The sequence below is a fragment of the Ananas comosus genome, linkage group 5 (genome assembly GCF_001540865.1).
Source record: "Ananas comosus cultivar F153 linkage group 5, ASM154086v1, whole genome shotgun sequence".
Lineage (NCBI taxonomy): Eukaryota > Viridiplantae > Streptophyta > Magnoliopsida > Poales > Bromeliaceae > Ananas > Ananas comosus.
In genome coordinates, this window is record NC_033625.1 from 11,675,608 (window position 1) to 11,692,780 (window position 17,173).

The window sequence follows — 17,173 nt, forward strand, 5'->3', positions numbered from 1 at the left end:
ATTTTGAGTTGGTTTCTGACTCCATATGCCATTTCTAATTTCCTATTAAATTGAGGTCAATAGACACAGTAGGTTAGTTCAGTGCAACAAATGAAACCATAAGGTACTGAAGTGCGAACCCCATGAAGTTTGTTGTTCTATGAATCCTTCCTTTTGGTCTTCCGAGTCAAAAAGTGCCAAGTTAGCGCCCTAAGTTGACTTTAGCTTTGTTGCAATTGTAACTCTATGATTGAATTTGAATTAGAGGTCAAAATTTACATTTGAAATTTAAACCAAGGTTAAACTTCATCAGCTGAATTGAAACCTGAGGATCGAATTGGAATTAGGTTCAAAACTGAGGTACCAAATTGTTACAATTGAAACTTTTGGGTTGAAATTACAGAACAGAGGTCTAGTCAAAGCGTTTTAACTTTTTAAGTGCCAACCACATCGCCTATATCGACTGCTATAATGCTCTAAGGGATGCCATATCATCTGCCTTGAATCGAACACCTTGGTAAGTGTGAATACTCATTGTATGGGGGTAAAATTGGATTTCCATTATGGGGCTTCTTTAGAACAGTACAAGAGGCAGCCAAATTGGCAGAGGACTTGATACTGGAAAGTGTAGTCCAGCAATGTCGAAGCAGGTTAAAATATTCACAACACCTTGGAACCTCTGTGGGATGAAGTATTAGTCCTGATGGTAAAGCTTCCAATTATGGCCTTCAAGTCAAATGTATTAAAAATTTAAAATTCTCATGAAGCCACTCTAAACGCTTTCCTTCTTTTTGGTTTTGGTTACCAAATGGAAACATGGACTTTCACATCAATGTAACTGGATTAACCAAATGTGGTGGTTCAATTTTATCAATCTTCTGTGATTGTGTTTTACTGCCATGGCATAACAGATTCTCTTTAGAAATAGGGACACACTAATATCATTTCTATTATTCTATATGTCCTTACCTACTGACATCTGATTTTGTATGTGAGCTTTTTGTTGATAAGTAATAATAGTTTGAATAAACCTATGTTTCTACCTTACATAGAAGCGATCTCAAGATAGACTTGTTATCATGAGGCCTATGTTCTGATTTGGCTGTCAACTGCTTCTGCCAATTTTCTCTTTTATTTTGATGTTTTAAGCTGGGCTTTTTCTGCCCAGCGATGTGCTACTGTATCACTTATGATGTGCCATTACTTCTAGCTTTAGCTTTCATAGGCATGCAAATCAGGGGGGCTAAACTAAACCTAAGGATGTCATATCCAATTTGGACTTGATCAAGTATGTGAACCTATCGATTTATGATGTAAATTGTGATAATAGCCTCAGTTGGTTGGATATGACTCTTGTAAAATTAAAAAGCCAATCTGGACCTAAATTGAGCCGAATTGGTATGACCAATCTAAGCAAGGAACTATGAGGTCTTACCTAGGTGCACTCGGCCTAATCTTGGCAACTAGGGATGTCAATGGGTATGGATACCCAAAATTTTATCCGAACCCGAATCCGAATGAAACGGATATATCCGATGCTAAATGGATATGGATTCGGATATGGATATCAAAAATAAAAACCCGGCGGATATGGATTCGGATATGGATTTTGACTGTACCCGACCCGAACTCGAACCCGACCCGAACCCGAATTTATTTTGTATTATATATAATATATATATATATATATATTTGATGTTATATTTGAATTTGTATTTTAAAAATTTAGATTTAATATAATATATTTTGAAATATTGAAAAAAGAAATAATTGTTTCGGGTTCAAATTTTCAGGTTCGGGTTCGGGTTTCGGATTTTTGGTCAGGTTCGGGTTTGGATATGGATTTTTAAAATCCGTCGGGTTCGGGTTCGGGTTCCGGTCTCGGGTCTCGGGTTTGGAGTCGGGTTAGGGTTTTTGAAAATCCGCCCCGAATCCGACCCGTTGACATCTCTATTGGCAACTAGGTTCTTATTGGACCATTTTCCCTGCAGGCATAAACTCTTATTAGCTTTTCAGCTTCAATTTTGACAACCAGTGAGCGTTAAATACCATGTATGTTGTTTTAAATTGGTGAAATAACCTCTAACAATACTTCTTTGAATCTGTATAGGTGTTGATGCAAGTGGGTCCAATAATTGCTATTAATGGAAAATGGGTCCTTCTTAAGTATGTAGAAGAAGCTGAATTTGGTCCAGAACGCTTTGTTAACACACTTTTTGTCCTCGGATCAATAGAGAACAAAGGAGATCCTTTACAAGGTTAGTGTACAAATCTAGCTAGAGAGGGGGAGAGAGAGAGAGAGAGAGTGAGAGTCTAAATATATTTTTATGAGTACGATCACCTTTGTCCTTATAAGTTGTTTTAGACGTTATTGCTTCTGAATCGATGATCTATACCGTTGAGCATGATTTAGAGCATTTGAACTTCCTGGAAATTGATTTCACAATTTGTTTTGACATTACCTGGCGATCAAAAGGCCTCAAAATTTACAATTTTAATGGTCAGTATGGGAGGTTTTCTTGTTTAACGATGCAGAACAATTAGAATCGGGTGAACATTTGGGAGAAAATTCTATTCACTTTCTAGGTAAAGATCAATAACTTTGATCTTCAATCAAATAACCCGATCCTCATTTTTAGAAAATCGTTTGATTTTGGCCGTCCATTTTACATCTGCCTAATTGATTTGATAATAATTTTCAAAACTCATTATATTTGGTGTCTAGGTATTTCAAATGCTGCGGATCATATTTGATAGTATGGATTGTCGATGTGAAAGTTTTACTATCGAAAATGATTTATGAGTACGAAAGCCTCTGTACTCATAATATTATAGTAGCTCTACTCTCTCTCTTATCTTTCTCTTTTTTTGTCTCTCCTTATATGAGGTTTTGTTATTAATTTGTTGGTAAATAATGCTACTGTTACGCCCTGATTTACAGCGAAAGCCTCCGGGTATGCTAACAGACCCGCTGTATGCATGAGGACACACCCTACAAATATGAAGTGTAATACAACCAACCTGTACAAATCATATACATTGAGTATACATATATATATATATAGAGTCCGGCTACTATACTTTTATGAGTAAAGGATCGCCTCCATTTCGGCACTCAATAGGAACCACAAACTGTCTCATGAGGCTACCACTCCGGAGGGCTATCTTGTTGGGGTGCTACACCACATGAGTAGAAGTACCACAACTGTAGTTGAGCTCAATTTGTCTCTTGCAGGCTATGGTCACATGCTATGATCAACAAAATCACAATTCACAGTCCTTTCACTGTTCACTTGCTCTTTGGTATATTCATATATTTCCACTTTATTTTCACATTTTACTCTTTTCGCTTGCTCTTTGGCACTTTCACACATTTTCTTTTCATTCGCCCCTTGGTATTATTGCATAGTCTCAACTCTCAAGTCTGCTAATCACAGGTTACTCTCCTATAGTCCTATATGTCATAGCGTAGTATATGTCTCTAGGAACTAGAATATGCATGGTACTAATACTAGGCTTTCAATGTCATCAGTATACTTGTTGCTATGTTAACATAATCCCAAACCAAGTAATAATTTCTCCAGCATGTTCTCTTGTTAGGCAACAACATAATACGAAGTGTAATATATCACTAGGATCACTAGGACCAAAAAAATCTCAGCTGGGACATATAACATAGACGTAGTAATTTGTTCGTCGATTTCAGTGACAAATACCCACCTAATCAACGCTAGAATTGGAGTACTCTAATCTCCACTCCTCTGGACTCACCACAGCTCTATACCAGCTGATCAACCTCATCTCTGTACCAAACTTCATTACTCAGACCATCTACACAATTAACAGTGGCATAATTCATCTCAAGATATCTTTACTCAACCGTTAGTTTCATTATTCTTACCTTAATTTTTGTATGGACTGAATGAAACACCAACTAGGATCATCTGAAAGCTTCCCTCCTCAATCCTCAGCTCCAACCTCAGCTACACATCAACCAGAGATCACCAGCAGAGAATTATTAACTTTAGGGCCTCCTCACCAAAGATCCACAGCTCTATTATTGGAAGAAATAGATGAAAGAGAGGGAGAAACGGTTTTCTTTCAGAAGAGAGATGGAGCTGCTGGGGGGATGAAAGCCTACTTATAGAAAAGCAACAAGTGCATTTAAGCTCTTCAATTTCCAACAAATCACCAAATAGAGTCCCTTAGTCCGAAACACTTTTCAAGCGCTCGAAACCATTTTCGGGCGTCCAAAACCTCATTAGCAAATGCTAGCTCAACTATTTCGGGCGCCCGAAGGCCGAAGCCTCTATCGGGCGTCTAAAACCATTGTAATGAGTCACCTGCTCATTGTTTTTCACTCGGTTACACTTATCCTCAACTATATGGGTGTCTATAGTAACTTCCGGGCCCCTACAGTGACCTCAACAATCCGGATGTAATGCTCTTCTAGGTGTCCAGAGCCTTGCTTGCAAATTCTAGGCATTTGCAACACCATCCAAACGCCTAAAACGCACTCTCCTACTCAACATAGTACTTCTGGGCGCCCGCAACCACCTTCGGGCATCTGGAAGTGTTTGAATCTCTAGTTTCAGCTAAGTGCGTTTTCACGTTTTCACGCCCTTTTCATGCTAGAACAGACCAAGCTCAACCCAATAACCTCCAAAAATCAATAATAATCCCCAACCATCAACTCAAACTGTGACCTTGCCAATTTGCGAAGGTCCATTACATTACAACTACTATAGTTATATAAATTCTGCCATTAATTTGTAAATAATGCTCGACCATTGTAATATAAAATTTTGTTATTAAGTTGTTGATAAGTAATTCTACCATAGTTTTCATCTTTGGATTAGCATTTTATTTTAGAGTTGTGTTGGGCTACTATTGGTAGTAAGTTGCTCGGTTTACTACTGATTTGTTTTCAATGATAGAGCCCCAAATTGACTATCGACACCGTTGAACATGATGTAGACCATTTAATCTATCTAGAAATTAAATTTCATGCTTTTCGATATTGTTTTCTTGTCTATCAAGTGGATAGAAAATGAATGACTGAAAATAAAGGAGATTTTTAGTATACTAGGCTTCTTCAAAAATTTTACTTTAAAATTAGACCCGTCAAAATTTCATTTGTAAATATAGTCTCTGTTTTGTCATATGGTGCCAGGGAGAAAAAAAAATGTGAAAGCGGTGAATGGTTCACCGCATTCGTCAAATTTTTTACAAAGAGAGAAAACGGTGAATGGTTCACCGCTTGTAAAAAGAGTATATGATGAAAGAATGAGAGAGAGGAGGGGAAAATAATAAAACTGGTAAATGGTTTACTGCTTTTAAAATAACTTTGTTGGTTTTAAGACGAGTTATGGAAGTTGTGAATGATTCGTCGTATTTAAATGCGGTAATTCATTCACTGCATATATTATTTATTTTTTCAAAAATTCAGTATAGCATATTAGAGGTTTATTTTTATAATTTTTTCTTTTAAAAGATTATTGTTGCAATTGTAAAAATTGGTAGGATCATTTATATAAAAAATTCGAAAATAAATATCCTTGAAAAAGTGATGATACAATTTTTGTTTTCAAGATATAGAGTCTAGATCTTGTTTTAAATAGTTTAAAGAATTTTTTAATAAAAAATCAGCTGATTTGGACTTTTCTATACTATTTAACGAGCAAACGCACCGTATCAGTCGTTAAAATTACAAATTTTGCGGCTCTTTGATCGTTCAGTTAATGAGGTCAAAAAAGCATGAAATTTGATTTCTAGATAGTTTAAATGGTCTAAATTATGTTCAACTGTGCCAATCGTCGATTTGGAAGCTCTATCATCGAAAACAAATCGGTAGTAAACCGAGCCGTTTACTGTCGATAGTAACCCAACACAACTCTCTTAGTTTAAAGTATTTTCACTAGTTAATTTTGTTGATAGTATACTCACTTTGCAGTTCTATGTTTATATAAACATGTCGCGCCCTGGTATAAGCTATTATAGAATCAAATTGAAGTACATGGCTTGTCTCGCAACTGATTAAATATAGAGAAACAAATAAATTCAATTAACCAAACTAATAACAACTTAGTAGCCAAAAATAGTCTCAGTATCCAATATCCAAAATTGCATCATAATTGTTTATTGCAATGTAGCTATCAAATAGAATGAGTTGATAAAATATGATACTACAAAGTATCAAACATTGAAAAGCTTTGGAATGCCCTACGCCCTCAAATAAGATGCTAGCCATAGTGCCGAACAAGCTATAGTTACATGTGTATGCTCAAAGCTTCAATGAACTAGACTCAACAGTCAAACCACTGCCCGTAGACGATAGCAGGAGCCAATAGGTAATCTCAAGAGATGTCATCAAGGACCATAAGATCTATACTTCTCCAAGTCGACTAGCATGCAACACTACACAAGTATATAGGAGAGTGACAATAATGTAAGTAACCAAGGCGAAACATACTAAAACCAAATCATGACAGGATAAGTCATCCAACCCCTAGGGTCAAATCCGAGGAAGTATTCACCGATCGACTAGGCCAATCTCATGGAGTAACTCGCCGACAATAAGGTCAAGTCTCACCGAAGAGAAATCAACTGACTAGCAAGGCCATTACGCAACAAGGAGTAAACATCGACCCATTAAGTCCCATGCTAAACAGGTGAATAATCCACTAGATCACAACCTACTATACCTGTCAAACGATAACGATAATAGGGAATCAATCACGAATTAAGAATCGACATAACAAACAACATGACGGGCACAACATGTAGAGTAAAAGCATGTACCAATGAGAAAATCAGGATAAGTTGTACTACTCAACCACCATATAGAATGAATCAAGTATAGGGAACACCGAGTAAGATACAACTTTACCGACTTCGGAATGGAGCACCCACCTCACTAAGTATCTGAGTCCTCGACTCGATCGATGTATCTAACCGTCACCTGTACAGAAGATATAATCACCAAAAGCCACAAAGAGCATCCTACGCGTCTTCTATATCCACCGACAAACTCAACCAATACCCACGTATAACAATTCCACAAACCAGCTCACGAATCTAGGCCCAACCAATAGCCGACTCTATAGAGAGTCATAACAATAATTCAACAATCCCAAGATGCACCACTTTAGGCGTTGGGACGACCGCACACCAAGTGCTCGACAAATAGATGACGATCGCCGAACAAATACCACGATGGGATTTATAGATGCCGTTCTGATGATCCAAAAACCACTTTGGTATCGGACCACACACACATTGTGTAATCAGCCCTAAGGTGCTCATAACACTGTAACATCACCAATTAGTGATATAGGCCATCCACATCACGCATCGCACAATCGGAACGTCGAACACTTTTACCGATCACGAATCCGTCGAAATCCTCATAAACTAACCGAGATGCCACTACACCTCACGAAGTGTCACGAGTCACACCAAATACCTCAAAATCACACCCACTGTCTCTAAGCACCACATTTTAGATATTGGGACAGCCGTAAACAAAACACGCCAGTACAGGAGCCATAGCTCCAAAGTGACTCAAAGTGGGTCTCGCGATAACTATTTCGGTATCCGGACATCCCACAACGTACTCGCTGCCATGAGGGGTGCAAAACGTGAGGCTAGACCAGCCAATAAGGCTCAACAACAAATTCGGACAGCAACAACATCGATTTCGTGAAAATGAAACCGAAAACTATCAACCCACTACTGGCTCGATTCGAGTCGATTCACACCAAATCGCCCACAGGAGGTTTCCCACACCTCGGACAATAAGTCCAAACATCAAACCCTAACTAGACACCACAGTTCAACACTTCCCAAGATGCACAAAGCATCAAAATATCCAAGTCGCCATCTACATTGTATGTAAAACATTTATTATAGAAGAGAGTCGGGTTTTGACATAATTTTATCAAATTTGCACAAACTGGGAGTCGACCAACTGCACAAAGGGTTGACGATGCTGCACTTGCTGCAATGGACTAGCACCAAAGTCACTCGAACGATCACTGACAATCGGAGAGTGTGTTGAAGCCACGTGGAGTCGTTTCAAGTACCCGATAGATCTGCGATTCCATCGAGCGTCCATATCATATCAGCGAGGTGAGCACGGCGTAGAGGAAGACCTGCAAATAGGGGGAGCACGGACCGACACAGATGTCGAGGGTAACCGTGCTCATCAGTGGAGAGTCGGCGGAGGTGCCGGTTGGCTGGAACAGAGCCCACGACGAGAATCAAGGCCAAAGCAAGCAGCGAGGGAGCAGCAGCCAGGCCGGTAGCCTAGGGAGGTTATGTGCGTGGCTGGGGCACAGAGGGAGGTTGGCTAGGGAGGATGAATGACGGGGCACACGCAGGCCGGCAGCGGCGGCTGGAAGAAGGAGCTCGACCACCACCAAGTTTCCAAAAACTATGCAGGATCTACAGAGCTTCGGGGAGCCCTGGGCTAATCCAAGGAGGTAAGGTAGAGGGGGACCTAACTAGCAGATGGAGGCCGCCGGAAGTGCCTCAACAGGCGGCGGCGTCGACGGGCTGGCGGTGATGCTTGCAGCCCGAGGAAGAAGAAGATGGAGAGGAGGAGATCCGAGGGGATCGTAGCCTGGGGGAGGCTTGCCCGAGGTGGGGGGTGATGCTGGGGGTCTTTGGCTCGGAGGCGGCGACGACGAGGCGCCGGCGGCGCTTGCAGCCCGAGAGGGGCGGCGGGGTCACCTCTATAGATAGAGAACTTAGAAGGCTTCCTCATTGGCTTGAGAATCGCCGAAGCACGGTAACGTACGACATGGGGAGAAGGGCGATGACTCATAGTCAACCCTACTAACCTCTATTGTAACGACCTAGCCCACTAGCAACAATAACTTGTTGGGCCCAACCATCGGCGTGCTTAAGCTCAGTTATTATTATTAGTGTTTAAGTATCTTATATACCCAATCACATTTCCATTCCTATCCGATGTGGGATTATTGAGGTGTGACAAACTCCTCCCGTTAAGGCCCTGACGTCCTCGTCAGTCCAATCACACACATAGCCCAAGATCACCAGGCGATGTGAGACTCGTCTCGCTAGCCTTGTCATCTAGACCCTGGCATAGCCGGTCACTTTGTCATTCAGACTCCAGCATAGCCTATCACTTTGTCTTTCAGACCCTGGCTCAGCCGAGACTCGCCACACATTTCTGGCTGGTGAACAGGTTCTAATACCAAATGTAACGACCCAGCCCACTAGCAACAATAACTTGTTGGGCCCAACCATCGGCCCAAAATACTTAAGCCCAGTTATTATTACTAGTGTCTAAGTCTCTTATATACCCAATCACATCCCTATTCCTATCCGATGTGAGATTATTGGGGTGTGACATCTATACATATATATATATATATATATACATATATATATATAGAGTTGAGCTGGAATGCTATCGGTAGCAAACGGGCTCCGTTGCCATCCATTTGTTTTCGATGATGGAGTCTTCAAATCGACGATCGGCACCGTTGAACATGATCTATATCACTTGAAGTATCTAAAAACTAAATTTCAAATCTTTTCGACATCATTGACCTAATGATCAAAGGGTTTCAAAATTTGTAATTTTAATGGTCGATATAAGGCGTTTTCTCGTTTAACGGTGTAAAGATATTCAAATCAATTGAATTTTGGTTAGAAAATTCTTTAAACTATTTAGAACAAGATCTATACTCTCGATCTTGATTATAAGATTCATATCATCACTTTTTAAAGGATATTCATTCTCAGCCGTTCATTTTTGTGTCCACTTGATGGACAAGAAAACAATATCGGAAAAGCATAAAATTTGGTTTTTAGATGATTCAAGTGGTATAGATCATATTCAACGGTGCCGATCGTCGATTTGGTGCCTCCATCATTGAAAACAAATGGGTGGCAACGGAGTCCGTTTGCTACCGATAATATTCCAGCTCAACTCTCTCTCTCTCTCTCTCTATATATATATATATATATATCTGTATATATATACACACATATACATGTATATACATATACACTATACATAATTACATATATATGACTTATTCTATAACAATTGCAACTTACTCCCTCTTTTGCACACAACTCCATAGCACAACCCAATTTACGTCGAAGCCCTCCAAGTGAGGAAATTTCATAGTCTCTTGCAATAAAGGCCGCAACTTCATAAAAAGATCATTTTTTTGGTTTCTCTCTCTAACCTAATGTTAGCATAGTTCTCCATAGAAAATCAGAATTTCATAAAACTGAAGTTCACGCATCCCCCTCTGAGTCTAGTTTCACACGAGTCCCTCCGCTTACGAAAAATCCAAAATTTCTCATATGAAATGATAACTCCTTCGTACATTGCCCCTTTTTCACGAATTGCAAAAATTACAGTTTAATCCCTCCTGTTCATAGTATCCTGCCCAAAACTCACCCACAGGTGCGTTTTGCTTATAAGTTCCTCTACCTCAAAAATAATGTCATTTGACACATGAAATGTTGTGCTTTATGAACAAATCCTCCGATTCAATAAATTTGCACTTATACAATTTCATCCAGAAAACATCACCATATCATGCCAAATTGCACCAGGATCCATTATAAGACTTATAGTATTGGCGAACAATGAATGTAGCACTTTTTGTTTCGGCGAAAATCATTTCTAATTGTGTAATAAAACACCCTCTTTAGAAAAATTCATCGTAAAATATTTTTGATTGCTACATCACTCCCCCCCTTAAAAGAAGTTTCGTCCTCGAAAATTGACTACACATTCTCGAGTGAATACTGAGGGTACACCTTCACATTCTCAATGTGAAAACTCCAAGCCTTAACGCTTTCTATGAATCTCCTATGGAACTGACCGGAGACATCGTCTATCGAAACCAGGTAGGGCGAACATCCTCTAACGATCAACAACTTAACCTACAAAAGGTATAATCACAATGGAGAATAACTCCAAAAATGACCGAGATTGAACTTATCTCATAGCCATCTGAAAACGCATCACTGGCCCTAGCAATCAAAGTTGCTTGAGTCATGCAGGTGGCACACCATCCATCAGGATTCACGGATCACTCGACCATACTACACCGACGATCGATACCAACCTTTCGGTTATACAAGTCAATGCTTCAAGGGTCGTGCTCACCGCATCTGTCACCCATCGGGTCGTACTAACTGCATCCATCACCTACCGGGTTGTGCAACTAGCATCTACCACCCATTCGGCATTCAAAACCACCAAACCTGTTGACAAGACGCAATTATAAACTTTCGGAACAAATCTGAAGTCTAGACACGTTCTAAGCGGTCACACTAGGACCACACTGGTCAACTGATAGTCTAATTTCATTTATGCCAACAGCACCAAATCAGAACTAACTTGACCATCAAAATAATACGCCTCACACATTACAATATCAAACAGCCTATACAGGATATCAAATCACACACACACGGAAGCTTATACCTTGTGTTTGCATTCTTGGATACATTATCCTTTCGTCGAGCAATGCTGTCGACTTGACCTGTAGATATCGGGTGCACTCCCTCACCCTGGAGTGATGCTGACGGATGCCCCGTCAAAGCCGCAACGAATGCACTACTTCAGTTCTCATATGGAATTGCCTGGGCAGAAGTGGCTATATGAGTCGCACCTGATCCTTGGGGGCAATCAGCTTGTTTATGCCCCTGCTGTCCACACGTGAAACAGTGGTTATGTCGATGAGAGCAAACTGTTGTCAAATGCTTGCCACCGCAAATTGCACATAACTTGCTACCTCGCTGTTGATTGACTGTCGGTGCACTCTTCACAGTTGGCTGAGATCAAGGATGCTTGCATGACCCTTTACTGCTTGAAGACACCCCCAAATCCCTGGTGTGGCCGTTTCCTTTCTTTACCTTTGCCCAAACTTTTTTGCTCAATGCGATGCTCCTCAACATCATTTTGAATTATAAAGGTCCGTCCGATACACTCGTCGAAGGTAAGGTTGCCATGAGAAGAGAGTAGTCGTCAGATATCAGACTGTAAACCCTTTGCCAACATCCGGGCCTTATGTCATTCATCATGAACCACACGCGGAATCAAGTCGACGATACGAGAGAAGTCTCACTCGTATTCTTGCACAGTTCGATTCCATTGCTGTAATCTCTCCAAGTCTCACTCCAAACTTTTCTTAGTGCTCTCCTTGAAATACTGATTGAAGAGCATCTCCTTGAATTCACCCTATGATGGAAGAGGCATAGTTGCATAGCGACGATCCGACAGCCTTGACCACCATCAATTGGCATCACCCTTAAGGAAATGGGCGGTCAAAGGGATCTTATCTCTTTCCTCGATCTAGAGCCCGAAACAACTTTTGCATATGATCGACCCACTTCTCAACAGCCCATGAGTCATCACCTTCGCCATTGAAGCTCGGAGGTTTGAACTTCATGAATTCCACCAAATTCGCCCTAGCTCAGGCCCGCTCTGCCGCAAGAGCAAGTCACTGGCTGTAGAGATAGGATATCCAGTCGGTAGAGAAGACACTCCAGTGGCCGCGACTGTCGGATTTGCCGTCACAGTGGCCATCGGTACAGTACCAGCTGCTCTAACAGCTTCAACACCAGCCAGCATAGGTGGCACAACATCAGTAGGAGGATCGGTAGCTCCTCTAAAGGTCTGGATAGGAGGTTGAAGCCTGACTGGTTCTAGTGGTTGCCTGCTGTTGTACCAACCGCTGAACCAACCTCTCTAATGCCGTCAGCCGCTCCTCAAGGCACTGAACACGATCCGAGCCATTAGGCTCACCGATGCGAATGCACCCATCACCACCACGCCTACCAGACTGGAAACATACCATTTCCTGAGATACAAAACGGGGTTAAGTCAAACACCGACCTGACTTGAAGTCACACCGGGACTCCTAATCCCACACAGCAACCCCGTGCTCTCACATGCCTAAAAGCCTTAGGTCATTCTGTGGGTTATCTTAAACCTGCGGTTTAGCTTGCTCTGATACCATCTTAATTTGTCACACCCTGGGCCCTTTTTGGAAAGCTAATCTTGAGAAATCCTTTCGATTTGAAAACAGAGTTGCGGAGAAGCGTATAATGCTTTTTTCGTAAACCTTGCTCGAGATATGCACACACCCGCCACATGCACAGAGCGTCCTCTATCCATGTGGACTGAGTCTCCCCTGTACATGTACGGCGTAGGAGCACAGATACGTAACCACAAGCAATCAGAACAAGGAGGAACTAACATACAGCTACAAATAATTTCCAAAACCATAAGTCAGAATCGACTAAACAACTACCAAAGGAAAAATCCAAATACAACTAACTCAGATCACAATCACATAAATTCCTACATAGTATCACCATAATAAAATAAGAGTAATCTGAGACTGGAACTGAGATCCACGGCACGAACTATCTAGGCGCTAACTACCTGCGTCCTCACACCGTGTCTCGACCCGCACTGTCAGCAACACCTGTAAAAACAGTAGGGTGAGAAACATATAAATATATTTTCCAGTAGGGACAACCAATAGACGAGGACAAGCCCCACTCACTGGCAAACAAAGGAGTACTGTAAGTAAGGTAACTGCGAATAAGGAATAAACAGCCACAGTAGCAAAATAGATAGATAGATAAACATCACGAGGTAGAACACGAAGTAATGCCGCTACTATAATCACGAGTGAAGATACTAAACATGAGGAATACAACCAACCACAGTAGCAAAAGAATCGGTAAATAACTGTCATGATCGAATATACTAAAAGGTACCGCTATTGTAAACGAAGTAACATGCCAACACCATAGGGACACCAACTACAGTAGCAAGATGATGGATAACAAAATGTCATAAACAACTAAATGAGGGATGCCGACAGCTACCAGATACTATGCACTACTCAAATAGAGATACTATGCATCAACTGGACGTGTAGTAGTCCAAGTATACCCAAGCACTATGACTGCTGGTCATAAAGACCCGGTCTAAGCTCGCCCACTAGGTCGCGAAGACAAAAAATCAAGTACTACTCCGGAGGGACACAATCACCTGCACCCAAAGTCGCTAACTCTGTCTAAGCGCAGTGTATATCAAATCTGGGGGTGAGAACTCAAGGTAGCGAACCCTATCTATGAAGCATCACCTCCTACTGGGCAGGCAAATGAAGAACCTAAGGTTTTGGACCCTGTCTAAGACTCTTACAGTGCCGTACAAGCTATAGTCACATGTGTATGCTTAAAGCTCCAATGAACTAGACTCAATAGTCAAACCACTGCCCGTAGGCGACAGTCGGAGCCAATAGGTAATCTGAAGAGATGTCAACAAGGACCATAAGATCTGTACTTCTCCAAGTCGACTAGCATGCAACACTACACAAGTATATAGGAGAGTGACAACAATGTAAGTAACCAAGGCGAAACATGCTAAAACCAAACCATTACAGGATAAGTCATCCAACCCCTAGGGTCAAATCCTAGGAGGTAAACACCGGCGACGAGGTCAATCTCATGGAGTAACTCGCCGACAATAAGGTCAAGTCTCACCGAAGAGAAATCAACTGACTAGCAAGGCCATTACTCAACAAGGAGTGAACATCGACCCATCAAGTCCCATGATAAACAGGTCGATAATCCACTAGATCACAATCTACTCTACCTGTCAAACGATAACGATAATAGGAAATCAATCACGAATTAAGAATCGGCATTACAAACAACATGACGGGCACGACATGTAGAGTAAAAGCATCTACCAACGAGGAAATTAGGATAAGTTGTACTACTCAACCACTATATAGAATGAATCAAGTATAGGGAACACCGAGTAACCGTCACCTGTACAGAATATACAATCACCAGAAGCCACAAAGAGCATTCTACCTGTCTTCTTTATCCATCGACAAACTCAACCAACACCCGCTTGAGGAAATTTCGCATGTATATATATATATATATATATATATATATATATATATATATATATATATATATATATAGAGCTAGGCTAGAATACTATTGATAGCAAAATTCCTTTTTTGCTATCAAGTTTTTAACCTTTGGATGAGAAATTGTAGGGTTAGGATGATATTAGTCTCTTAGTGTTGAGTGGTCCCCACTGGATTATAATATTAAATCCAATGGTTAGAAATAGTAGCATGTTGTAGATACATCACTATGTAGTAGCTCATTTCCATTATTGTTGAAGCATAGTATCATGATTAGTAGAATATCATTTCTAAGGGGGGGGGGGGGGGGGGGGGGGTGGGGGGGGGGGGGGGAAGGGGGGGGCGGGGGGGGTGTTCATCGCATTCCGTGATTACAGAGCATAATAGCATTGTATATTCCATTACTATGGAGCGGCTCGTACCTATAGACGAGAGATTGAGTCGGGCGAGAGCGGGGTAGCTCTTTGCCTAGGACCTTCGAGATTGAGTCGGGCGAGAGCGGTAGCGTCTTTGCCTAGGACCTTCAAGATTGAGTCGGGCAAGGAGCGGGGTAGCTCTTTGTCTAGGACCTTGAGATTTGAGATCTTAGGCAAGTTGGCCATAGTAGATTGGGTAATAAACATGAGATGCATAGTAGACTTGCATTATTACTTCGAGTAGACATAGTGTATGTTGTTAGATGCATTACTAGTACTTTATATTACTCATGGACATGATTCTCGCATGATAGTAGTTGTTGCATGCATTATCATCATTGATGGCATGATAGAGTATGTTGCAGTTTATCTCTTTATATATCTATCTATTCTCTCTATTCTGTGCCAGCTTAGACCTAGTGGGAAAACCTCCTGCGTCTCCCACACCGTGTCTCGACCCGCACTGTCAGCAACACCTGTAAAAACAGTAGGTGAGAAACATATAAATATATTTTCCAGTAGGGACAACCAATAGACGAGGACAAGCCCCACTCACTGGCAAACAAAGGAGTACTGTAAGTAGGGTAACTGCGAATAAGGAATAAACAGCCACAGTAGCAAAATAGATAGATAGATAAACATCACGAGGTAGAACACGAAGTAATCCGCTACTATAATCACGAGTGAAGATACTAAACATGAGGAATACAACAACCACAGTAGCAAAAGAATCGGTAAATAACTGTCATGATCGAATATACTAAAAGGTACCGCTATTGTAAACGAAGTAACAGCAACACCATAGGGACACCAACTACAGTAGCAAGATGATGGATAACAAAATGTCATAAACAACTAAATGAGGGATCCGACAGCTACCAGATACTATGCACTACTCAAATAGAGATACTATGCATCAACTGGACGTGTAGTAGTCCAAGTATACCCAAGCACTATGACTGCTGGTCAAAAAGACCCGGTCTAAGCTCGCCCACTAGGTCGCGAAAACAAAAATCAAGTACTACTCCGGAGGGACACAATCACCTGCACCAAATCGCTAACTGCATCGACTCTGTCTAAGCGCAGTGTATATCAAATCTGGGGTGAGAACTCAAGGTAGCGAACCCTATCTATGAACATCACCTCCTACTGGGCAGGCAAATGAAGAACCTAAGGTTTGGGACCCTGTCTAAGACTCTTACAGTGCCGTACAAGCTATAGTCACATGTGTATGCTTAAAGCTCCAATGAACTAGACTCAATAGTCAAACCACTGCCCGTAGGCGACAGTCGGAGCCAATAGGTAATCTGAAGAGATGTCAACAAGGACATAAGATCTGTACTTCTCCAAGTCGACTAGCATGCAACACTACACAAGTATATTAGAGGAGTGACACACTGTAAGTAACCAAGGCGAAACATGCTAAAACCAAACCATTACAGGATAAGTCATCCACCCTAGGGTCAAATCCTAGGAGGTAAAACACCGTCGACGAGGTCAATCTCATGAGTAACTCGCCGACAATAAGGTCAAGTCTCACCGAAGAGAAATCAACTGACTAGCAAGGCCATTACTCAACAAGGAGTGAACATCGACCCATCAAGTCCATGATAAACAGGTCGATAATCACTAGATCACAATCTACTCTACCTGTCAAACGATAACGATAATAGAGAAATCAATCACGAATTAAGAAACGGCATTACAAACACATGACGGGCACGACATGTAGAGTAAAAGCATCTACCAACGAGGAAATTAGGATAAGTTGTACTACTCAACCACTATATAGAATGAATCAAGTAAGGGAACACCGAG

The 17,173-nt window shown here is 41.2% G+C and overlaps 1 protein-coding gene across 4 annotated transcripts in view; it reads left to right on the plus strand.

The window, feature by feature from the left end:
• Window positions 1-17,173, plus strand: part of LOC109710380 — an 81,051-nt gene that overhangs the window by 9,547 nt on the left and 54,331 nt on the right. For all 4 annotated transcript variants that reach the window (XM_020232905.1, XM_020232904.1, XM_020232906.1 and 1 more), the window contains exon 2: window positions 2,090-2,237. In XM_020232905.1, coding sequence (XP_020088494.1) covers window positions 2,090-2,237 — 148 coding nt within the window. The remainder of the gene's footprint in view (window positions 1-2,089; window positions 2,238-17,173) is intronic.